The 24,731-nt window shown below is 49.0% G+C and overlaps 2 protein-coding genes across 4 annotated transcripts; one reads left to right on the forward strand and one right to left on the reverse strand.

Annotated features, from left to right (window-relative positions):
* The first annotated feature begins 500 nt into the window (after nt 1-500).
* TOMM6 (translocase of outer mitochondrial membrane 6) lies at nt 501-2,330 on the forward strand. Its single transcript, XM_084220627.1, has 3 exons — nt 501-654; nt 1,348-1,449; nt 1,926-2,330. The coding sequence occupies exons 1-2, from the start codon at nt 524-526 to the stop codon at nt 1,442-1,444; spliced, it is 228 nt and encodes a 75-aa protein (XP_084076753.1). The 5' UTR covers nt 501-523; the 3' UTR covers nt 1,445-1,449; nt 1,926-2,330.
* Nucleotides 2,331-3,357: 1,027 nt separating this feature from the next.
* Nucleotides 3,358-22,826, reverse strand: USP49 (ubiquitin specific peptidase 49; the record flags this gene model as incomplete). Of its 3 annotated transcripts, none has more annotated exons than XM_084220454.1 (7): nt 22,781-22,826; nt 10,788-10,915; nt 8,550-9,924; nt 7,034-7,238; nt 5,755-5,863; nt 4,334-4,539; nt 3,358-3,524 (listed from the first exon to the last, which is right to left on the reverse strand). In XM_084220454.1, the coding sequence occupies exons 3-7, from the start codon at nt 9,894-9,896 to the stop codon at nt 3,358-3,360; spliced, it is 2,034 nt and encodes a 677-aa protein (XP_084076580.1). In that variant the 5' UTR covers nt 9,897-9,924; nt 10,788-10,915; nt 22,781-22,826. The 3 variants fall into 3 exon arrangements, with proteins under 3 accessions (XP_084076580.1, XP_084076581.1, XP_084076582.1); XM_084220456.1 differs by having other exon boundaries at nt 3,402-3,524; nt 4,485-4,539; XM_084220455.1 differs by lacking the exons at nt 10,788-10,915; nt 22,781-22,826 and adding an exon at nt 10,432-10,445.
* Between the last annotated feature and the right edge of the window lie 1,905 nt (nt 22,827-24,731).

Genomic DNA, 24,731 nt, shown 5'->3' on the forward strand with positions numbered 1-24,731 from the left:
ATGGAGGAATGGATGGATGGAGGAGGAATGGATGGATAGACGGATGTGTGGATGGAGGGATGATCCCAGTCCCGATCCTCGTCTGGATCCCGATCCCGTTCCCAATTCCAGTCCCGATCCCGGTCTGGATCCTGATTCCGTTCCCGTTCCCAATCCCGGTCCCGATCCCGTTCCCAATTCCAGTCCCGCTCCCGTTCCCATTCCCAGTCCCGATCCTGGTCTGGATCCCGATCCCGTTCCCGGTCCCGTTCCCGTTCCCAGTCCCGTTCCCGGTCTGGATCCCGATCCCGTTCCCAATCCCAGTCCCGATCCCGTTCCCAATCCCGGTCCCGATCCCGTTCCCGTTCCGAATCCCGATCCCGTTCCCAATCCCAGTCCCGATCCCGGTCTGGATCCTGATCCCGTTCCCAGTCCCGATCCCGTTCCCGCCTTCACGCAGCGCCCCGCGCGCCACTGGTGACGTCACGCCGCGCCGGTGACGTCACGCGCGGCAGTGACGCCGCGGCGCGGGCGGGCGGCAGCAATGGCGGCGGTGGCGGCGGCAGGAGCGGGAGCGGCGGGAGCAGCCGGGGCGGTGGCGGCCCCGCCGCGGGGCATCCGCGCCTGGCTGCGGAGCGCCTTCCGCTTCGCCACCGACCGCAACGACTTCCGCAGGTCGGCGCCGGGCCCGGGTATCGGGGTCAGGGATGGGGTCGGGATCGAGGCCGGGCCCGGAGTAGGGGTCGGGAGCTCGGTGTCCGTCCCCGGCCTGCCTCAGGAGCAGGGCAGGGATCGTCCCTCGGTCCCTGCGTCCCGTTCGGGCCCCTCGCCTCAGGGTGGACATTCTGGGGCCGGAGCGTGTCCGGGGAAGGGAGCGGAGCTGGGGAGGGCCTGGAGGGTCCTGAGGGAGCTGGGGAAGAGTTTGGAGAAATCTGGAAAGGATTTGGAGAGTCCTGAGGGAGCTGGGAAGGGTCTGGAGGGTCCTGAGGGAGCTGGGAAGGGTCTGGAGAGTCCTGAGGGAGCTGGGAAGGGGCTCAGCCTGGAGCAAAGGAGGCTCAGGGGGAATTTCTGGCTCTGCACAATTCCCTGCCAGGAGGGGACAGCCGGGGGGGATTTGGGATCTTATCCCAGGGAACGGGGACAGGAGGAGAGGGAACGGCCTCAGGCTGGGCTGGGGAGGCTCAGGTTGGACATCAGCAGGAATTTGCTGATGGAAAGGGCTGGAAGGGGCTGCCCAGGGGGGTTTGGAGTGCCCATCCCTGGAGGTGGCACTGGGGGCTCAGCGTGGGGATCGGGCACGGCTGCACTCGGATGAACTCTCCCAAAATGTTTCCCAAGCTCAGCGCTTCTGGCATTCTGTGGTTGCAGGAACCTGCTGCTGAACCTGGGGCTGTTTGCCGCCGGGGTCTGGGTGGCCCGGAACCTGACCGACATCGACCTGATGGCCCCGCAGCCCGTGCCGTAGCTCCGGTCAGCCCGGGGGAGGCACCGAGGGGCGGATCGGGAATATCCTGAGCTGGGAGGGACCCGCGGGGACCAAATCCAGCCCATGCCCGGCACAGACACCCCAGAATCCCACCTGGGCATCCCTGAGAGCCCAAATCCCACCCTGGGGAGCCCTGGCAGCCTGGGGGCTGTTCTCATTCCCTGGGGAGCCTGGACAGTGCCCCAAACCCTCTGGGGGAGGAACCTTTCCCAAAATCCACCCTCAATCTCCCAAATCCGGCCCTTCCCTGGCTGCTGTCCCTGCTCAGCAGAGTTTGACGCTGCAGCCCCCCGAGGCTGAACAAACCCCCCAAATTCACCCTGCCTCCTCCAGGACAGTGCTGTCACCACCTGAGGTGACACAAATCAGGGGTGAGCCTGCCCAAACCCCACAGAACCCCCTTTCTACCCACATCCTAAAGCAGAACCAGCTCCCCTGACAGTGCTGACTCCTGTCCTAGGAAGGAGCCGGAGCTGCCGGGAGCAGAACTCGCCCTCCCACCAGGACTGGAGCTGTGGAGCTGCTCTGATCCCACCTGGAGCTGCTCTGGTTCCCTTCAAGCTGCTCAGATCCCACCTGGAGCTGCTCTGGTTCCCTTGGAGCTGTTCAAATCCCACCTGGAGCTGCTCTGATCCCCCTGGAGATGCTCAGATCCCACCTGGAGATGCTCTGATCCCCCTGGAGCTGCTCTGGTCCCCCCTGTCCTGCCTGGAGCAGTGACAAGGACAAAAGGTTTAATGGTGAGAGGAAGAATTGTTTTCCCATTCTTTCCTTTGGGAATTGTTTCCTCGAGGATGTTCATGGAATTTCCTGCTGTACCCCCCACCCCCAGATGTTTATTAAATTTTATGGAATAACAACACAACCCACTGGAATTTCTTTCTTTTTTTTTCTCTTTGTTTTTCCTTTCTTTTTTTCTTAATAAGAAATTTCAGCTTACAAAAAACAAGGTGTAAAAAGAGTAAAGATTTACAAAATAAAAAACAAAACAAAATCATAAAAACATGATTTCTATTTCACACCCGAGAGAGAGACAGGGACGAGCCCAGCCCTGGCACCCAGCAGCTGCTGCTGCTGCCAGGGAAAATCCAGCCTGGGATGGAATTCCAGGGAAAATCCAGCCTGGGATGGAGCTGAAAGCCAGCTTGGGATGGAAATCCAGGCTGTGCTCTGATCCCATCCTGCTCTCCCATTTCTGCTCTCATCCCATCCCTTTCCAATCCCACTCCTGCCCTGATCCCATTCCTGCCCTGATCCCATCCCTGCCCCAATCCCATTCCTGCTTGATCCCATTCCAGCTGTGATCCCATCCCTTTCCAATCCTATTCCTGCTGTGATCCCACTCCTGCCCTGATCCAATCCCTGCCCCAATCCCATTCCTGCCCAATCCCATCCTTGCCCCAATCCCATCCCTGCTCTGATCCCATTCCTGCCCCGATCCCATTCCTGCTGTGATCCCACTCTTGCCCTGATCCCATTCCTGCTTGATCCCATCCCTTTCCAAACCCATTCCTGCCCTGATCCCATCCCTGCCCCAATCCCATCCCTGATCCCATTCCTGCCCTGACCCCATCCCTTCCCCAATCCCATCGCCGATCCCATCCCTGCTCTGATCCCATCCCTGATCCCATCCCTGCCCCGATCCCATCCCTGCTCTGATCCCATCCCTGCCCCAATCCCATCCCTGATCCCATCCCTGATCCTATCCCATCCCTGATCCCATCCCTGCCCTGACCCCATCCCTGCCCTGATCCCATCCCTGCCCCGATCCCATCCCATCCCTGATCCCATTCCTGCAGTTTCCCCCCAGATGAGGGGAAGATGAACCCCAGAAGTTCCCAAAAGCAGCTGGGAGTGTTTCCCCTGGTGGGAATGTCACTTTTGTGTCCTTGTCACTGGTTTTGGGTGGCAAACACCTGAGTTGGGAGTTGTTTTTCCGGGATTCCTGCTTTGTCCTGCAGCGTTCTCTGAGTGTAGAAGAGGATGTAGGCCTGGGTCTTGCACACCTCCTCCACGCTACATACATTCAGTTTGGAGTCATTGCAGTGCACCCAAAAACCTGGGGAAAAGGGAAAAAAACCCTCTTAGCTGAGGCAGGATCCCTTTGGACTCTGGAACTGCTCACAGGAAACATCCACAGGAGAAAAGGCAACTCTGTCTTTTCCTGTAAGCTGGAAAATGGTTTTAACAGAGTTTTTAATATCATTACTGTATCAATATAATTGTTATAGAGTTGTTTAAATATATTATATTATTACATAAATATTATAAATATTATTGAATATAATTTTATATAAATTTAAAATATAGTTTTGAATAGAATTCTTAAATATAGTTTTAAATATAATTTAAAAAATATAATTGTAATATAATTTTTAAAATATAATTTATTGGGGTGCTTTAGAAATATCAAATCATCATTTAATCAGCCCAAAAGCTGAATCAGGCAGCCCAAAATTCCCAATTTGTGCAGCCAGGAAGGCAGAGCCTGTCCTGATCCAGCTGCTGGGATCTCCCAGCCCCCTGCGGATGTTGCTCATGAATAGTTCCTGTTTTTCCAGCCTCAAAACACTTTCTGTTCATCTCCTCAATCCCCAGGATCCTGAGCAAACCCAGCTGCAGCAGCTTTGGCAGAATGAAGAATTCCCACCATTCCCAGGGAAAAAAAAAATTAAAAAAAAAATAAATGACAAGAAATTTATGGGGGAAAAAAAAAAAAAAAAAAAAGAATACAGTGGGGAAAACAAACTACTGAAGGGATCCCAAGGAGCTGCAATCCTGGGAAAGGATTCCAGAGGAGGGAAAAGCAGAGGAATGTGAGGAAGGGGAGAGGGTTGGGAGGGGATTTGCCCGGGCCAGCTCACGCACCTCCCTCCGTGTTGTAGCAATAGGCTGTGTAGTGTCCTGAGCCAAACCCCTTCCCGTGATGCATCACCACAGCTGAGAGGTCATAGACACAGGAGCCTGTGGCAAGGGAGGGCAGAGAGTCCCTGCAGCAGTAAGGTTCCATGTTTAATACCTGCTCAAAGAGGACATGGACCCCGATCTTCTCGCGGTGATTGCGCTCAGACCACCTGCAAACACAAATCCTGCACTCAGGGGGCTCAGCAGAACCAAATCTGGGGGTTTTGAACCAAAATCCTCTGAAAATCCCACCAAACACACAAATCCTGCACTCAGGGGGCTCAGCAGAACCAAAGCTGGGGGGTTTGAACCAAAATCCTCTGCAGGAAACCCCCAAATACACAAATCCTGCACTCAGGGGGCTCAGCAGAACCAAATCTGAGGGATTTGAGCCAAAATCCCCTGCAGGAAACCCCCAAATACACAAATCCTGCACTCAGGGGGCTCAGCAGAACCAAAGCTGAGGGGTTTGAACCAAAATCCTCTGCAGGAAACCCCCAAATACACAAATCCTGCACTCAGGGTGCTCAGCAGAACCAAAGCTGGGAAGTTTGAACCAAAATCCTCTGCAAAAACCCCCCAAACACACAAATCTCATACTCAGGGTGGTCAGCAGAACCAAATCTGGGGGTTTTGAACCAGAATCTCCTGAAGGGATGCCCCAAACACACACATCCCACACTCAGGCTGCTCAATGCCACCAAATCCAGGGGTTTTGCCCCAAAATCTCCAGAAGGAACCCCCCAAACACACAAATCTCACATTCAGGGTGCTCAGCATAACCAAATCCAGGGGTTTTACCCCAAAATCCCCTGCAGGAACCCCCCAAACACACAAATCTCACATTCAGGGTGCTCAGTGTCACCAAATCTGGGGGTTTCACCCCAAAATCTCCCTTTGCCATTAAAATCTTTTATTTTAGGTGGGGTCTCCCCCTGCCATTGATATTTCTTGCTTTAGGGGGGGTAATTTTGAGCCACATTTCTCCTCTGACCCCCTTTAAAATCCTCAGTGCTGCCAATAAACCCCCCAACACCCACCCTAACCACTTCAGAGAGTTTTCCTCATTTTTGAGCTTTTTCTGCTTTCTGTTCCAACAGCCAATATTGGCCCTGAATTCCCTCAGTCTCCCACCTTCCACTCAGCTTACTGACTTCTCCTTCCAAGCTGCCTGCAAACTCCAGTAAAACCCAAAGAAACTGAGGATTAAATGCACAAAATATTAAATTGTGACAGAGATAAAAACCCTGCAAAGAGGCAACACGAGAGGGTTTCACAAATGTGATGGCTCAGAAGTTACACAGCTGCTTCCAGCAGGAACTCAGGGTATTTAAAGTCCCATTTTTGGTCATTTTTCCCCCAAAATCCAGGGCTCAGTGCCTCACCTGAAGCGTTTAAGGTGCAGCCGGAGGACCTGAGGTAGTCTGTAGATCAGCAACTGCTTTTTAGCTTCACTCAGAACAAGAGGTTTGGGAGAAGATTTTCGCCGTTTGCCTGCCAAAAAAAACACCCCAAAACCCCCCAAAGGCAAAGATTATCAGGATCCTGTTAATTCCCCAAAGAGAAAAACCAGCACAGGGTGAAATATTTTTTTTTTTCCAGCACAGGAATAAACATTTCAGAATTTCTTTCTCCTGATCACACAAAGATTTCCTGGGCTGCAGCAGTTCCAGCAGAAGAATTCCAGCTCACAAATATTCGATATTTTATTCTCTCTGCTACTTTGAGCTTCTCAGAGAAGCATTTAAAAAAATGCTCCCAGCAACAGCAAAGCTGGAAAAGAGGAAGAATTCCTCCCTCCTCTTCCCAGGACAGGCTGGAGCAGAAGGGGCCAGGTGGCTGTCAGAGATCCCAATTAGCCCTGCACCTGTTAATTGGATTTGTGCAGCCCCAGCTCCTGCAGCAGTGCCCCCACTGCTCCTGGCACTTGGGGCCTTTTTCCTGACTCTTTCCAGCTGGAAAATGCTTCCTGAACCATTCAGAATTCCTTAAAAGCCACTCAGAATTCCTTTAAAATCATTCAGAATTCCTTAAAAGCCACACAGATTTCCTTTCAAATCATTCAGAATTCCTAAAAAATCATTTAGAATTCCTTAAAAGTCATTCAGCATTCATCAAAAGCCATTTTAAATCTCTTAGTGATATAGAATTCCTGAGCCATTTAGAATTCCTTAAAAGCAATTCAGAATGCCTTAAAAATCATTCAGAATTCCTTAAAAATCATTCAGAATGCCTTAAAAGACATTTAGAATACCTTAAAAGCCATTCAGAATTCCTTAAAAGCCATTCAGAATTCCTTAAAAGCCATTCAGAATTCCTTAAAAGCCATTTAGAATGCTTTACAAATCATTCAGAATTCCTTAGAAATCATTCAGAATTCCTTAAAAGCCATTCAGAATTCCTTACAAATCATTCAGAATTCTTTAAAAGCCATTCAGAATTCCTCAGCTATTTCATTCCCAAGCATTAAAATGAATTTCATTTCTTTTCCCTCTCAGAGAATCAAAGCAAACCGAGTTAAGGCGAAGCTGAAACTCTCCCAATTTCTGGGGCAGGATTTATTCCAGGCTCTGTTCCAGGCACACCCAACTAAGGAATGATCTCCCACCACTCTGGGAAGCGGTGTCCCTGGCAGGGGACAGTGCCAGGGCTGGTGGCACTCACTGTTGCACTGGTCACAGGCGTAGATCCTCCCCTCCAGGGCTTCAGTCTCGGTGAATTTGGCCAACATCTCGGTGAGCAGGCACTCAGCCTGGGGCACGGGCAGGATGCCCTTCTCCAGGGCGTGGTACCGCTCTGGGAACTCCAGGGACAGGTCCCAGAAGGGCTCCACCGTGTTGGATTTGTAGTTGCACGTCCTGCAGGTGACCTGGGACAGGGACAAAGGGACACACAGCCGGCTTGGGGTTGGAATCTGAAACGCGGGGAATTCTCACAACTCTGGACCTTCCCCAGTTGGAAGGAGGCCAAAAGGGTCATCAGATCTGGCTCCTGGCCCTGCACAGCACACCCCAAATTCCCCACATCTGCATCCAACCACGTCTTACAGGAAGTGTCACTGCTCCAATCTTAGGGGACAAAAAACACGAGGAAAAGGATTTAATGCTGTGACATGGATTTGAAATCTCCATTGGAAGAGAGCTTGATTGGATGGGTTAGGGTTAGGATCATCAGATCTGACTCCTGGCCCTGCACAGCACACCCCAAATTCCCCACATCTGCATCCAACCATGTCTCACAGGAGGTGTCATTGCTCCAACCTTGGGGGACAAAAAACACGAGGAAAAGGATTTCGTGCTGTGACATGGATTTGAAATCTCCTTGCAGGGTCATTGGAAGGGTTAGGATCGTCAGATCTGGCTCCTGGCCCTGCACAGCACACCCCAAATTCCCCACATTTACATCCATATCTCACAGGAGGTGTCACTGCTCCAACCTTGGGAGGCAAAAAAATTTAGAATTAAACCCAGGATTTGATCTGAGACCATGGAAAAGGTGCTAGAAGCAAGAATGTGGATTTATAGTTTAAAGCAGAGACAGGTTAAGTAGGAGAAAGTTTAGAGTTTTAGAGTACAGTACTGTAGGTTTGTGTGTCATAACATGATTGGCTCAGAAAGCTCACACTGAGCACGAGGCCATAAAACAAAATATTTAAAGATTGGGTCAAAAGCATAATTATCATTGTTAGCAGTGTTTTAAAGGGAGGAAATGATGCCTCAGGTTTTAGCTTTTATATATAGATTTTTTTTGGTCCAGCCTCATCATGTTCTTCTCAGGCACAGAAACAACATCAGAAAGGGACAAAAAAAACCCCAAAAAAACCAAAGGCACCTTAAAAACACATTCAAAGCCTAAAACCTCAGGACTAAACACATTCAAAGCCTAAAACCTCAGGACCAAACACATTCAAAGCCTAAAACCTCAGGACCAAACACATTCAAAGCCTAAATCGAGGGGCTCAGGACTTCTGTGCTTGTGCAGGTTTCATCCACAAGCGGCACAACTGAAGTAAATTTGTGCTAAATGTGACAAGGATGGAAATGGTGGCAATTCAAGGGATTTTTTTCCTCAGGAATTGGGAATTCCTAGGAGGCTCCTAAATGGGATCCTCAACGTGCAGAGCTTTTACTCCTCGGTGTGAACAGCTCCAACGGATCCCTGTGGAAAAGCAATTCCATACCTGGCTGAGCAACTGCCCGTGGAAGATGGTGTTGACCACCTTGAGGACCTGCTTGGTGAGCTTCCTCTGCGAGAAGGGGATGAGGATCCTGCGCCTGCTGCCCTCGGACTCCAGCTCCTGCTGCACCTTGTCCAGGAGCTCGCACAGGAACTCCTGGGCGTCCTGCTGGTCGTAGCCGCGGAAGGCCGGGATCAGGCTCCACACGGAGTGCAGCATGGCAAACGGGGACACCAGGGCCCACCTGCCAGACCACATCACCCTGAACAGGGTGTGCAGCTCGTGGCACAGGGAGATGTGCTTGGAGCTGGGCTCCTTGGGCTGGATCAGCTCCAAGCTGCGGCTGATGGAGGAGCCGCCGTTCAAGCCGGCCGGAGAGCTCTGAACCTTGTCAGGCTTCCCCGGCTCGTTAGCTGCAGTCCCGTTGGCCAGCCTGCCGGGCATCCTGGCCCTCCCGTTCACAGTTTTAGCTAAAAGTTCTTCTGTTTCACAGAGATCAAGAGTCAAGAAACATTCTCGGAACTTCTGGAGGTGGCTGAGCACCTGCAGGATGGAGTTCATGTAACAAGTGTTGCCCAGGTTCCTCAGCCCCGTCACCCCGGGCGTCATCAGGGGCTGCGGTCGGATGGAGTAGAACTGCTTCAATCTGCTGCTCTGCACCTGCCTTGAGGTAGGGGAAGCCGTGGCCACCTCCCTGAATTTCCTTGGGATCAAGCTCTCCCTGTGCACGTGGGACAGCAGCCTGGCGCTCTTCCTGGGGGGAGTGCTGGCCAGCTCCTCCAGGAGCTGCCTCTTCATCTCCTGCCGCCGCTGCCGAGCCGCCTCCTTCTTCTTCTCCAGCTCCTCCATCTGCTTTTTCTCCTTCAGTTTGAGCTGTCCCCGGGAGCTCTTGTGGAACCAGGTGCGCAGAGCCCTCGCCAGCAGGGCCTGGCGCCGGTGCCACAGCGCCGTCAGCATCTGGGACTGGCCCTGGGGGCTCCTCCTCCGCCAGGCGTCCTCGGCCAGCGCCATGGAGCGCAGCGTCCTCCCACTCCTCTGCCCCTTGATGGCCGACAGGGAGCTCCTCAGCAGCTTCAGGTCCCCCTCGGGGTTGTCATTGAGCACGTAATCCTGGCACAGGTAACAGAAGACGTAGAGCTCGTGCACCTCCATGGCCAGGGGGTGCCGGGTCTCCTGGAAGTGCCTCAGGGCGTGCTCCTCGATGTAGCGCCCGCAGGCCACGTGCGAGCACTTGAGGCAGGCCCAGAGGGACTCGGTGGTGTGGCAGTCCACGCACTGCCACTTCTGGGGGTTCAGGATCGAGTGGTCCTGGGCGAGTCGTAGCCGCCCCACATGTTTGCATCTATCCATGTCTCACAGGAGGAGTCGCTGCTCCGACCTTGGTGGGGAAAAACACAAGGAAAAGGGTTTTAGAGCTGCAATGTAGATTTGAAATGTCATTGTAGGGTTATGGGATAACCCCAGCTGGAAGGAGACAAAAAGGGTCACCAAATCTGACTCCTGGCCCTGCACAGGACACCCCAAATTCTCCACATTTGAATCTTTATCTTCCAATTACAGCTTCAGGTAATGAAGTCCCTGACCCCAAGTCTGCTCCCCCAACTCAGTTTTGTTCACATCTCTCTGGCCTGAGGCAGTGAGGTGTCCTTGATTGCCAGGCCTGGAGAGGAATTGTGTCAAAATGGGAAAGCAGCAGCTGACTCTGGATATGGAGTTTAGAGTTACACACTAAAGAATTACAGGACTATAAATGTATGAAAACCTAAAATCCTAAGGCTTGATAAAAGATTGGTTTGATAAAAGATCCCCAGTGGATTGTGGATCCTTTTCCCAGTCCCTCCAAGGCTCTGGGGCAGGAAGGAGGGCTCAGTCCCAGGCTACTCACGGGGTGCAGCTCACACATCCTCTCCTCCACCACTAAAGAATTACAGGATTATAAATGTATGAAAACCTAAAATCCTAAAACATCAGTTTGATAGAAGATCCCCAGTGGATTGTGGATCCTTTTCCCAGTCCCTCCAAGGCTCTGAGGGCAGGAAGGAGGGCTCAGTCCCAGGCTACTCACGGGGTGCAGCTCACACATCCTCTCCTCCACCACTAAAGAATTACAGGATTATAAATGTATGAAAACCTAAAATCCTAAAACATTTTGACAAAAGATCCCCAGTGGATTGTGGATCCTTTTCCCAGTCCCTCCAAGGCTCTGGAGCAGGAAGGAGGGATCAGTCCCAGGCTACTCACGGGGTGCAGCTCACACATCCTCTCCTGGGCCCCGCCGTGTCCCGGGCGTGCAGCAGCCCCATCATCCTCCCACTGTCCTGGAGAATTTAATTATTGGGAAGTCCTCACTGCCAGGCAGCTTCAAAGCACTGGAAAGAGAGGGGAAAATATCCTGGTGATGCACAGAAACCAAGCCTGGAACGCTGGTAGGAGCATCATTAACCCCTGAGTGCAGAACTCGTTTATCCCAGAAAGAATTCTCTGGAATTACCCGCAGGATCCTGAATTCTCACACACAAAATTCCATTCCATTTCATTCCCTGCTTTCATTTTTTTTATTTTTTTAAATTTAAGCAGGCTGTAAAAATCTGCTGATCACATGGAGCCTCTTCATGGTGAGGCTTTTGTAGTAGATGACCCAACATATGGCAGAGGGAAAAAATGGGAGTCAAAAAAAAGAAACAAACAGGAGGAAAAAATGTGGCCCTCCTGTGATCACTTGGGTTTTTGGCTGCTTCAATTGCCTGGTGAGAGACAGAGGGAGGAGAAGGGGGAAAGATCAAAAAAAGAAAAGCTGTGCTCAGTTAAATTTCAGTTCTAGGTGCTTTTTCAAACAATAAAAAGGAAGCAATGAGGAGCTGGCAGGTGCAAAGTGCAACAAAATAATCAGAGAGGAGAAAAAAAATGGGAAAAATGGGGAAAAAAACAGAGGTAGAAGAGAATGGAAAATCAGATCTGAATGAAGTTAGTTCCACAGGGGCCTGGCACACAGAATATGTGGTTAAAACATCATTTTATGAGGTGCAAAGTCCAACACTTGCCAAAGCCTTGAGGCAGGGATTGAGCCCTCACCTGCATGGAGCTGGCCAGGTGAAGGAAATGCATTTTTAGTGGCCCCAAATGACACAAATTTGCTTTAATTGCCACCTTTATCAGTGCTGTCGCTGTGGAGGATGGAATCTCTTAGAGAAATATCAAAGCTCTTCAGTTCTTTCTCCTGGACTCAAGCTCAAGTGGCCACTTCAGCACCCAAAGAACCACCGAGGTTTTTATTTAAACCAGCTCAGAAATTCCCACATTTCCCTTGGGCCAGGCTCATTCCCTCCCAAATCCCAAGATGTGGAAAGGATTTTGGAAATCCTCACCTAAACAAAGGATTGGTTTGGTCTCTTTTTTCCAAGTTGGAACAATCTCTTTCCCTCTTGAGCTTTTTTTTTCCCTCCTCTTTCCTCTTAATTTTCCTCCTCAGGTGTGGATATAAAAATCCTGGAATTTCATTTAGAATCCTTAACCTCAGTGAGAGCAAGTGGCAGAAATTCCAGCTTGCAGGAGTGCAGACACTGTGGTAACATTGACAGCCTTCATTTACATAAAAGAATACTAATTATGTTGTATCATCAACATCTGTGATTCTGCTCACTGCCATATGCGACAGCGTGGGGAATTTAACCCTTCAGCCTCCCCAACACATCAAATTTGAAATTTGGAACAAAAAACAGGCCTGAAAGACAGAATTTTTTAGGGATTCATCAAACAGCTGGTTGCTCATGGTCTCTGTGAAGTGTAATTTTCAAAAAACATTGAATTTCTCCTCAATTCCCAAGGAGGAAGAGCTGCTGGGTTGTCTTAGGAAATCACTCCCACAGCAGATCCAGGGAATTAAAAAAATATAAAATAAAACCAGATTAAGGAATCCTGTGTGACAATGCAGGAGATAAATCAGCAGCCTTTTGTCAACTGCTCTGGCTTTTCCTGTGCTGGACCAGGAGATTTCCTGCTTGGAAAAGGGAAGGGATTCCAAACACCTCAGGCAGCTGACAAAGCAGCTTTGTTAGGTCCAAATTCGGGGATTCTCAGCACAAAAGCACCTTTGATGCTGCATTTGATATTCCCCTCTCCTCTTTAGGTATCCACAGATAATTCCCTTACAAATCCAGGCCATAATTCCACATCTGAAAGGAAGGAAGGAATTGTGTTTGTTTAACCCCAAACCACTTGAATGAGAGGTTTTTCCTCGAAAGTGAAGCTTCTCCACCCACATTCAACATTTCTCCTGCTGACTCAGATTTTTGACTCTTTCCATGAAAAAAAAAAAGATTGGAATAAATTCTTACACGTTCCAAAGGCAGCTGGAGCAGCTGCAGGTCCAGCTCTGCACCCCCCACACACCAGAGTGTGAAATAAATCCCTGGAAAAGCTGGCACAGGAGGAAGGAGAGAAGTTTTCCTCTTTTTTCCACATGCACACAAACACTTTGTGACAATCTCCCCCTGGGAACAGAGAGCTGCAGCTCCCAGTGGGAATTCCAAGGCCGGGATTAAAGGGGAACAGGATTTGTGAGTCAGGAGCTGTAAACACAGGCACGAGGGAAAAACAAACCTCAAAACAAACCTGGCAGAGATCACAGGACTGGAGCTGCCCCAGAAATCCCAAACTGGATGGGACAAGCCATGAGCAACACCAGGATTTAAGGCTGGGGAATGAACACCTGGGATTGCCAAAGCTCTGGAAAGAAACACTCAGAGCTCTGCTCTTTGTAATTATCAGGTTCAACTCGTGGGTTTGTGCTTTTTTTTTTTTCCATAAAAGCTGATTTTAAGGAATCTCTATAAAATCTTCCTTTTCTCACCTACTTAGATCTTTTCCAGAGAAGGGATGGGGAGGGAAAAAGAGGGAGAAGAGAAAAAGAGGGAGAAGGGGAAAGAAAGAGGGAGAAGGGAAAAGAAAGAGGGAGAAGGGGAAAAGAGGAAGAGGGGAAAAGAAAGAGGGAGAAGGGAAAAAAGGGAGAAGGGAAAAGAAAGAGGGAGAAGGGGAAAAGCAGGAGAAGGGGAAAAGAGGGAGAAAGGAAAAGAGGGAGAAGGGGGAAAGAAAGAGGGAGAGGGGAAAAGAAAGAGGGAGAAGGGAAAAAAGGGAGAAGGGAAAAGAAAGAGGGAGAAGGGGAAAAGCAGGAGAAGGGGAAAAGAGGGAGAAAGGAAAAGAGGGAGAAGGGGGAAAGAAAGAGGGAGAGGGGGAAAGAAAGAGAGAGAAGGGAAAAGAAAGAGAGAGAAGGGGAAAAGAGGGAGAAGGGAAAAGAAAAGGGGAGGAAAAAGAAGGAGAAGGGGAAAAGAGGGAGAAGGGGAAAAGAGGGAGAAGGGGAAAAGAAACAGGGAGAAGGGGAAAAGAAAGAGGGAGGAAAAAGGGAGAAGAGAAAAAGAGGGAGAGGGAACCACTTGGTTGCTCTGCATGGAGGTGGAGAATAAAAAGAGGGAGAAGGAATCACTTGGAGCACTGCAATCCATTAAAGATGAGTAAAACTGAAAAAAACCCCCAGGGAATAAAAGCAAAACAGGGGTATTAGTTCAGCTAATAACATTTTAGAGGCTATTTGAAAACTTCTCACCTTGTAAATCACTTAAACACTGGGGCAAACCCCACTGTCTTGCCTTGCATGGCTCAGAGTCCTGGAAAAAAACCTCACAGTGAGCTCCTCTAACAGCTCCCAGAACCAAACCAGCAGAAACAATTTGGCTGCTGCCCCTAAAAGAGAGTTACAAGAAACCACCCGAGCTCGTTCTGCTCCTTTGTGCCATTGTTGCACGTTTGGAACCTGATTAAAGCCATCTGCAGGCATCTGGTGACAGCAGCCACTTTCTTTTTCTAAACAAATCTGCAAGAAGCCAAAAAAAACCTAAACCAACCCACTCCAGGGGCCAGGAGAGGTGCTGGGTGTTCAACTCTGGAATGATGCTGTTTTATTTGTCCAAAAGGTGATTCCAGAGTAAATAAGAGAGCACAAACTCCTGGCAATCATCTGCCAGGACAGGTGGGAAGCTCAGATTTTTTCACTCATTCCTTCATCCCTCTCCTAGGAATGGCAGAAGTGAAGCACAGAACCATTGGGAATTGGTGTCACATTAAATAAAGCACATTTGGGTTTTTTTAAATCATTTTTTTGCAGCACTGTAGGGAAATATGGATAAAATAACCCAATCCTGTCTTTTTTTGCTGTTCCTGGTGGAAAAAAATCACCTCCCTCTGCTTTTCCTGGTGAATTCCAAGGACTCAGAGAAGGCACCAAACTCCTTTTGGGTTGGTTGGGAGGGAAATTTATGACTCCACCAAAAGCCTTGGCCTCTTCCAAGAGCTGGAATTCCAACTCCACACAAAGGGCTGCACATGTGTCTTCTATTCACATTCCTGAAGATCCCTGGGAATGGGGCAGGGTTTGGAAATAATCATGGGAAAGGCAAAGAGGAGGTGAAATCCTTCAGTCCACAAAGGGATGGGTTGTTGTGTGTTTGCACTGCCAGGTGAGTTTAAAATTTTTTTAAAATTTAAAGTATTGAGTTTAAAGTTTTTAAAATGTAAAGTATTTTAAAGATGAAATTTGAATATTCTTGTTGAGTCAAGCTCAGTTTCTCATTGGAGAGATGAATGAAAGTGACTCAAACCTCAAGGAGCTGTATTTTTAATTTCCATCTCTTGACCTCAGCTTCAGAACTCCATTTCCAGGTGAAATATTGCCTCTACATCCCTCAGAGTGTGAAATACAAAGCTGTGTCAGGTACATCCAGACAATTTTTGTGATATGTGTGGAGACCAACCATGGGACAGTTCTAAAGATGAATTCTAATAAATAACTGAGGAATTAAAGCATGGAAGAAGAATTTTGAACACATCCTTTGTTTGCAATTAACCTTTATAAGCCTTAAGTTGATTTAGGAGCATTTGAATTAAAGCTGCTTTTTGACAGGAACTTTCTGCTTGTAGCTAAGCCTGAAAGAGTTTTGCAATAATAACTTTTTGAAGTATAATTTTAGAATATTGCTTGTATAGAAAGGAAATGTGCTTATCCCACTCCTTAACAAAACTGAGAAAAACAGCTTGAGAAGGGAAGAGGGACATCCTCAGAAGGATTTACAATTTCAAGGGAAGCTGGACATCACTGATAGTGCTTGTGATAACAAGGGGGACCCACATCTGGGGAGCTGAACTTCACCAGGTGGGATTTGTCTTTATTCTTGTGGAAACTGGACCAACATCTCAGAGGCTGCCACCACCATCTGGGGATCCTCCTTTTTGGGACACACCCTGAGAAAAACTAGATCACAATAGTGTATAGAATTGTGATGTAAACAAGTAGAAATAGAAACTGCTGGGAAAGCTTCTGAGTACCCCTATAAATACCTGTGAGCCCAAATATCGGTGTGCAGCTGGAGGGAAAACTGCCTCCACTGTACCCAGAGCTGTTTTGCTCATATTTTACCATAATTAATTAATAAATTGATTGCTGCTTGAATTTTGGCCTAGTCAAGCTTCTTATTTATAACAAAACCCAGTTTTGTTATTTATAACAAAACCCAGCAGCATTTTGGACTTGATCACCTTCAAGGTCTTTTCCAGTTTCAACCATTCCATGATTGAATGATTGAAACTGGAAATGGCAGAGCTGGTTCTGTTCTGACCTCGAGCACCTTCAGCATTCCCAAATTCTGTCTCAAGAGAGGGAATTTCAGCGAAATGCAGCCCGAGGCACAGGGAGGAGGGGAAGTTTGGCAGCAGTGGAATCCCAGCCTCTGGCAGGATCCCTTTGTGACAGACACAAAGAGGGATTACAGCAGGCAGCCAGCACTCCCTGACTTCTGGGGACTCCTCTGCTGCTCTTTTTGGAACAAAACTCAGCTCCAATCCCTGCTGGATCGGGGAGGAGCTCATCCTGGGAGCAGAGCTGGTCACAGAGAGGTGGCAGAGGCCACAAAGCCCCGGCAGGCCGTGCCTGATTCTCTTCCCAGGCAGAAGGAAAAGAGCATTAAAGAGGAGAGCACAATTCCACATTCCTCTGATGCTTCCAGGATCCCCAAACAAAAATAACACCAAGTTTTCACAGCCCTCTCCATCATTTGTTTTGCCAATGAATTATTTGGGGTTTTTCACCCTAAATGAGTGAGGCAGAAGAGCAGAAAATTTTCTGTGGGTTTGTGTAACAGCAGAAATTTTTCTGTGGGTTTTACAACAGCAGAATTTTTTCTGTGGGTTTTGTAAATGGGTAAAAATGAGGAAATCACAGCCATTTATCCAATTTATCCCAGCACAGGGAGGGTTTTGGGGTTTGATTTGTCTGCCCAGCAAAGCCCAAGGTGCTCAAAGGGATTTCTGCACAGGATCCATAAGAATTCCCACATGGAGAGAGCTGCTGTGTGCCCAGCTCTGGAAATAGAAAATCCCTGAGCCCTCCACTTGGACCTGGGGCTCCACCAAGGGCTTCTGTGTTTTCTTGCCAACAAAGAATTAAGGGATTTACACATCCTCTTCTCCTGCTCAGCTGCTGGGCCTGGTTTGTGCTGGGAAAATCCAACCCAGGCAGCAATCCCTGCTCTTCCTCAGAGTCCAAACAGAGATCTAAAGTAAAAACTAAAACTAAATTTGAAACCAAATTTGTTAAAAATAAAATAAAACCAAAATTTGTCTTTTCGGCCCCAGGTTTGTGCCTCTATTTTTTGGTACAAAAAGAAGAATTTCACTTGTTCAAATCTACCTTTCCCTGATGGAATGATTCCTGATTTGCATATTAGGCTGAAATCCTATTTTTATTTGTGAATTGCAGGATGTGAGTGGTGCCTTTGTCCTGCCCACAAGGCGAGGTGGAAGCAGGACCCTGATTTGTGAACTCTCAGGTTGTTAATCTTCCTTAAGAGCTGCAGATCAAGCCAGGCCCCCGTCCTGCAGCATCTGTTATTTTAATAAATTATCCTCCTAAGAGGTTAAAGTTCATCCCTTCAATTTGTCCTCAGATGAAACAACAACAGGACAAGGAGAGTAAAGAGGGAGAGGTGAATTTGGGTTTGGTGCCACAAAAAGCTGTTCCTAAACCCTTCTAATTTTAGGATAAACAGAATATTTCCTTCCTTATTCTGACTTATTTCCACATCATCCAAACCAGCAGCTCCAGCCATCCTGGGAAGTGCAGGAAAAGAGCAGAACAAATTCCAAAGGAGATTTTTTTTTCCCCCCTCCCTTTTGAAAGCCACTTGCTGTTTCCACTCCCCATCATGAATATTTTATATTTCCTCCAAATAAACTCTGGTGAGCAGGATCTCCATCCCTGCTCTGCTTCAGGTGAATTAACTATTCTTAGTTAAATAGATTTGCTTCTAGTCTTAGTCTGATGACAGATTAACTCCTGACTGGTGGGATTATGGATTTACCTCTGGAACTAAATCACTTTTGAATCTGAGTTATAGCTATTAGTTCTTTCCAGCTCAGCTGAACAGCTTTTAGTGCCTCCTTTGTGTTTTTGAAAGAATGATTAAACATCATTAAATCCAAGCTCATGGCTCTTTCTCACAACTCCAGGGAATAAACAGCTGATTTCAGGGGTTTTTTAAAGAGTAACAGAGTTTTACATGGATTTTTTTTTTCAGCATAATTAATGCCATTCTAATAATGGCATTTTTTCAGCATAATTAATGCCATTTTCTTTTAAATCTAGAATGTTTTTGTGGTCTACACCACCACCCCCAACCCAATTATTTCCTTTAAAATCCAACTTATTTTAGAGATTCCAGCCTTGTGGGGGGATTCCTGAGGATGTGCTTTTTTTTTTCCTTTGGCATTTCAGTCAGCAAACTCCTTAAAACTGCTGCAAAAACACCTCCTCAGTCAGAATCTTTCTTTAAATAGTCCATTTGTCACGACTGACACGTTACACAAGACACATTTCAGAGGAACTTGGAGCTGTCACATCCCTGGATTGCAGCTCTCTGTCTCCATTTGGAAAAGCAGCTGAAATCTGAATTACAGAGCCCAGCAGAGAGATGAGAGAAGTGTGAGCACCGTGGGGAGGAACAAGAAAAAGCTCCTGGTTTTCAGATATTTTTTTACTCCTTCAGCAAAGCCAGACTTCTCAGTGAATTACAGCATAATTAGCTAATTAAAGGAACTCACCTAGCCAGTGTTCTTTCAAAAATCTCAAGGTAGGTCCCAACAATTTGCTGTTTTCTGAGGGATTTCAGCTGATTTGTCACCAGCTGGAGGTGTAACAGCTTACGTGCTCCTCATTATCATCTTGCAAGCTAAAAGCTCATTAACAACAATTAGGAAAAATATATAAACTTGGCAGCTTTGTGTTCTTTTCTGCCTACTACAGACACTCCTCAATGCTGTTGCAAAAAGGGAATTTTTTTTTCCTTTCACAGCCAGCAGAACAGTGGGTTTGAATCTGAATTTCCCTCAGTGCACCAGGATGTCAATTACAGCAAACAGACAAATAATCAGCTTTAGTTCACCCAAAATTCCACCCCAAATCCCCTGGCAGAGGGCAGAACCTCACCTCCAGTTTTACCTCCTCTCCCTTTTCATCTGTTTTGTTTTCATGGGGCGTTTTTGCTGCTCTGGGCTGGAATTCCCTGGCTCCTGAGCCACAAAAGCCTCACCTGATCCATCCTGGAGCTAAAACCTCCTAAAACCCCAAAGTGAAGAGAATTTGTGGCTCATCAAGTCATCACATCACCCAACAACCGAGACATTCTCAGCTCTGAATGGGATTTTGAAATCATTTCTGTTCAACAATTTGGATTTGCTCAGCACCCTTAGGAGCAAAGGCTCATTAAGGGTTTGACACTAATGAGGATCCTCTTTCTTTCACTGGAATTCAAGGGGGGTTTCTCTAGACAAGAGCCTGGGGTGAAAGGTTTGGGGAAGGGAGAGATTTTTGGGAAAAGGTGAAGGGGTTTGGGAAAGGGATTTGGGAAGGGTGGAGGGGTTTGGGAAAGGTGGAGGGGGTTAGGGAAAGGGGAAGATTTTGGGAAAAGTGAAGGGGTTTGGGAAAGGGGAAGATTTTGGGAAAGGATGAAGGGGTTTGGGAAAGGATGAAGGAGTTTGGGAAAGGTGAAGGTTTTGGGAAAAGTGAAGGGGTTTGGGAAAGGGATTTGGGAAAAGCTGAAGGGGTTTGGGAAAGGATGAAGGGGTTTCAGAAAGGATGAAGGGATTTGGGAAAGGGGAAGATTTTGGGGAAAGTGAAGGGGTTTGGGAAAGGACACCCAGAACCCGAATGAGGTTTGGGAAGGGTGAAAGGGGTTTGGGAAAGATGAAGATTTTCAGAAAGGTAAAGGATTTATGAATATCAAGCTGCTGAGATAAAAACATCTCCCAAGGTTTCATTCCCCAAAGGGGAAAAAAAAAATAAAAACCCCAGCAAGAAACCCAACCCTTGATGAAATATTCAAGCTGAAAACCACAAGTGTTGTTAAACAAAGTGAGAGAAAAGTTCTCATTCTCACCGGAGAGGATTCCTGCAGAAAATAAAGGGTTGGAGGGGAGACCTTTGGAACAACCCCATCTTCCCATTCCCCCTGACCTCAACCACTGCTCCCACTTACAGGCAAAGTTGTCAGACAACTTATTTATTATTTCTCTGTTTATTTATAACAAATTTAAACCAAGCCCCTCGGTTTTGTTTTGCCTCAGAGCTAGGGTCAACTTCAGAAAACCTTCCAGGCTTCCCCAAAGCTAAAAACACTCAGCAAGGAATCCACACTTACACACCAGCAGCTGCATTTTGTAGGATTTTTTAGAATTTTGTATTATTTTGAATTATTTCCATTTGTTAACTGCTCTAAATCAATCCATAAACATCTTCTGAGGGCTGAGAAAACACTCAGATTTTGCTTTATGAGTCCCAGCAGCAGCCCTGTGACATTTCAGTATAAAAACAGTTAAGGAAGAGGGGATAAAAAAGGCAAAAAAACCCAGGATCTAAAAGGCATTTTCAGTCCTTTGTACTGAATAAACCACTTTTGGTGCTGAGCAAGTGCTTCTTGTCACGTGTTCAGAGGTGCTGAGACAACACAGGGCTGCTCAAAAATAATAATTAACAAGTGAGTGTGTTCAGCACTGAGGAAAACGACCTGCAGCCTGTGATGTGGGCAGAGCTGCAGCAGCCACGAGAAATCCTCTGCAAAAAAAGACACCCAGAACCCAAATGTGCTTTTTTTTCTGTCCCCACTGAGCAGTTGTCACCACTCCCTCCCCAGCCCCAGCACATGAGGCTGCTCCCAAATTTCTCCATCCTCACAAGCCTTGGACCGCACGGGGCCGGAATCTCGGCAGGAATTCCTTCCTAACAATCCTTGGCCACACAACAGCCAAAAAAAAAATCCCCAGTTTGGGGTTTTTTGGCTCTTTTCTAGCCCCTAACCCGTTGCATGTGTGACTATTGTCCAAGCCTTGCTCCTGAACAAGCAAAATTCTCTTTTAACCAACCCAGCTTGCACAAAACCCGGAATTATTCCACGCTGGAAAAAAAAAGATCTGCCAACTTCAAAACACCCTTTTCCACTTGGAGTCAGAGAAGAGAGAATGATCAGGGGAGGAATAAATGCACATTTATGGTTTGCTGAAAGCACAGAGACATCAAATGCTGCTCACACTTGGCACATCGCTCCCAAATATCTGCACCCAGCCCGTTCTCCAGGCAATTAAAAACACCAAATAAAACACAAAACGCTTTTCTTGCCTTCTCCTTTTCGGGTTTTTAAACATCACCCAACCTCTCTGACCCTGCATAAACCACAGGAGCCCCCCAGGGCAGAGCAGCCAAATTTTGGTGAAAATTTCACACAGGGCAGTTCCCAACACGTTACAGCAACACTCATTTTATCCAAATTTAATCCACACTGCTCTCATCCACAGGGAGTTTTTAATTCACAATCCCACTAGTTTATCCCTTCTCGTCTTCCAGCTCTTTCTCCCATCCTCATTCCCACATCCCATCCACATTTCCTCAGCTCTCAACCCCCTCCACAACACTTTATTTTTTTGCTTCCAGCCCTACAAATCATCCGCTGCTTTCTGCCTTTTTTTCCTCACAAGAACGCCTGAAAACTCCAGGAAAAATCCATCCGTTTTCCCTGGAATCTCCACCTCCATCCCTGGGCTCCGGGAGCATCTTCCCCGAGGCAGCGGAGCGTGAAAGGACCAAATTTCGCCTCGTTTCACACCAGACGAGCCCAGCCACTCCAGGCATCTCTCCCTGACTAAAAACTACAGCAAAAACAAACTCTGCAAAGTAAAGACAACTTCCCACTCTCCCGGCTCCAACATTTCGGGGTAAGGGGATGCTCTCCCCACGCCGTTCCACCCGGAGCTGCTCTGACACAAGGATCAGGCTCCTTCCCTACGTGTAAAGCGATTAACGGGCGATTTTTCCCTAAAATTACGCCGGATTCTCGTTTTTAAGGGCTCGCTTAGCCCTGATCCGTGATTCCCCTGGCTCCCGGAGCCCTCGTGGCAAAAGGGAACCCCCTTGGAGGTTTAAAAAAAGGGGATTTTGGAGCAGTTTTGCTGCCAAGCCCTCCCCCGGATTAAGTTCAGCTCTTCCCCCCTCTTGGGGACACAAACGCACGGCTTTTCAGTGTTGTTTTTTTTCCTAAATAAACACAAACCCGCACCGAATTTCCTCGTTTTCGTGCCCTTTCCTCGTTCCAGCTCACCACGGAGGTTTAAAGGGAGTTTTTTAAGGTTTTGTTGTTTTTTTTTTTTTTCCCTCCCAGCAAAGCCACGACCCCCAGCACCCCCTCACGGCCCCGGCGAAGGGGGAGAGGGTCCCGGCAAGGAGGAGGTGGAAGGGGGGATTTGGGGGGGTTTTAGGAAGGGGAGGATAAAGGGGGAGCCTGGGGAGGTGGGAGTGGATCCCGAGGATGAGGGGGGGAACGCGGAGAGGGGAGGATGTTCCCTCAACAAAGGCAAAGTTGCGGAGCCGCCGAGCCCGGCGCGGGGGTCCCGCCCGCACACAAAGGCGGCGACCCCCGTGAGGGATGAGGGGGGAGCGCAGCGGGGTCCGCCTCAGCCCCACCACGGAGGACGAGCGGGGGGGGTCCCTTTGAGGGGGGGAGCACCCAAGACCCCTCCTCTCCTCCTCCTCCTCAGCCCCCATATCCCCGCAGCCCTCCGTCCCTCTCTGCCCTCAGGAGGGGTCGCGTCCCGTGTGTCCCCCCCCACACCTCCCCTCGCCCCCCCCCCCCGTCCCCTTTATTTACCGCCATCACCAGCACGCGCGAGCTGTCACCCAGCGCGAGACGCCCCGGCCGGACACGCCCCCTCCCCGCCCATTGGCCGCCGCGCCCCGCCCCGCCCTCCCATTGGCCGAAGCGCGCGTCACTCAACGCCAACACCCGCCTCCCTCTCCGCCGCTTACGCTGATTTCGTAGCGCGGCACACAGGCTAAAACCGTGGGTGTTTAAGCTGCTTGCGTAGCGTACGCACCCCGCCGGCGTAGCGTACGCCGCGGCGGGCAGAGCGGTGTCGGAGCGTACGCAGTCTGCGCAGCCGGCAGGGGGCGCTCTTCAATGGGCGCCGGGGGGGGCGGGCCGGCGCGGGCTCGAGTCCCGCCCCCGCCCGTGACGTACCGGGCTTTGTGAATCGCGGGGCCGAAGTTCGGTTGAGGCTCGGGAGGGTAAATAAGGGTGTCTCGGAGACAAAGAGGCTCTGAAAGGGGCGGCGCGGGGGGCCCCGAGGGGCTGGCGTGGGGTGGGAGGTACCCCAGGGGGGCCCTGAGGTGATGGGGGTGCGGAGGTGATGGCGGGGGCGCGCCCCACGGGGGTCCCTGAGGTGATGGGGGGCACAAGGGGCAGGCCGTGAGGGCTTTGAGGTGATGGATGCCTTGAGGTGGAGATCCTGAGGCGATGAGGGGGCGCCCCGGGGGGGGCAGGAGAGTTCTGAGGTGATGAAGACCCTCAGGTGATGGGGGAGATATCCCAAAGGGTCCCTGAGATGGTGAGGGGACACCCCAAAGAGTCCCTAGGTGGTGAGGGGACACCCCAAAGGGTCCCTGAGATGGTGAGGGGACACCCCAAAGGGTCCCTGAGGTGGTGAGGGGACACCCCAAAGGGTCCCTGAGGTGGTGAGGGGACACCCCAAAGGGTCCCTGAGGTGATGAAGGGACACCCCAAAGGGTCCCTGAGGTGGTGAGGGGACACCCCAAAGGGTCCCTGAGGTGATGAAGGGACACCCCAAAGGGTCCCTGAGGTGATGGGGGACACCTGAGGTGGTGAGGGGACACCCCAAAAGGTCCCTGAGGTGGTGAGGGGACACCCCAAAGGGTCCCTGAGGTGATGGGGACACCCCAAAGGGTCCCTGAGGTGATGGGGGACACCCCAAAGGGTCCCTGAGGTGGTGAGGGGACACCCCAAAGGGTCCCCACACTGACCCCGTACCTGCACACAAATCCACACTGGCACAGCTGCAATGAGCCTGCAACATCTAAAAATTAAAATGGGAGAGTCACAGTCCTTGCTCTCTTTGTGAGGTTAAAAAAATGCCACAGCACAAGAACAGAACAAAAGCCCCAAAAATCCTCTGGTGGCAGCGAGACTTGGGTCTGGCTCTGCCACTGAAGCACTTGTGACCCTGGTAACATCACCTGTATAAATAAATAAATAAATAAATTTAAAATAATCCCTCTTGGGAATGAATTTCATTCCTGATTTAGGGAATGAAACAACACTGATAGAGATTTTGAGAGGTGCAGAAGCAGAAGTAAAAAGGATCCACAATGGAGCAGGATCTACCTCTGAGAAAACAACCAACTTCTACCTCTGAGAAAACAACCAACCTTCCCAATTGTGATTTGACAGCCAAAATTGGGATTTTTTTCAGGGAAAAAGATTAATTTTGGCCATCAAGGGAGTGAAAGGAAGAGGATTCCTCATTTCTAGAAAGCAGCAACAGGCTCTGCTGGGACATAAAGGACCAAATCCTCCTCATCCCAATCCCAGGGATTCCAGCACACACTTCCCATCTCTGGTTACGGAATTAACAAAGCATTCCCGACATTCACCGTGACTAATCTGCTCATTAACAGGGTTTTTTGTTGTTTTTTCTTTTTTAAACTTTAAGGCTTGTAATGGGAAACAGGACAGGGATAAGCATCCCTGTAAATCCCAGTTTGTTTCCTTAAGTTTTCCCAGTTTAACCACATGGAAGGACAGT

The sequence above is a fragment of the Fringilla coelebs genome (assembly GCF_963513975.1).
Source record: "Fringilla coelebs genome assembly, chromosome: 23".
NCBI classification, from domain to species: Eukaryota; Metazoa; Chordata; class Aves; order Passeriformes; family Fringillidae; genus Fringilla; species Fringilla coelebs.

Bases quoted from the DNA above. Each gene is read 5' to 3' on its own strand.
- TOMM6 (XM_084220627.1), top strand. From the start codon at position 524: ATGGCGGCGGTGGCGGCGGCAGGAGCGGGAGCGGCGGGAGCAGCCGGG. The intron at 655-1,347 runs GTCGGCGCCGGG...CTGTGGTTGCAG, and splicing joins GACCGCAACGACTTCCGCAG to GAACCTGCTGCTGAACCTGG.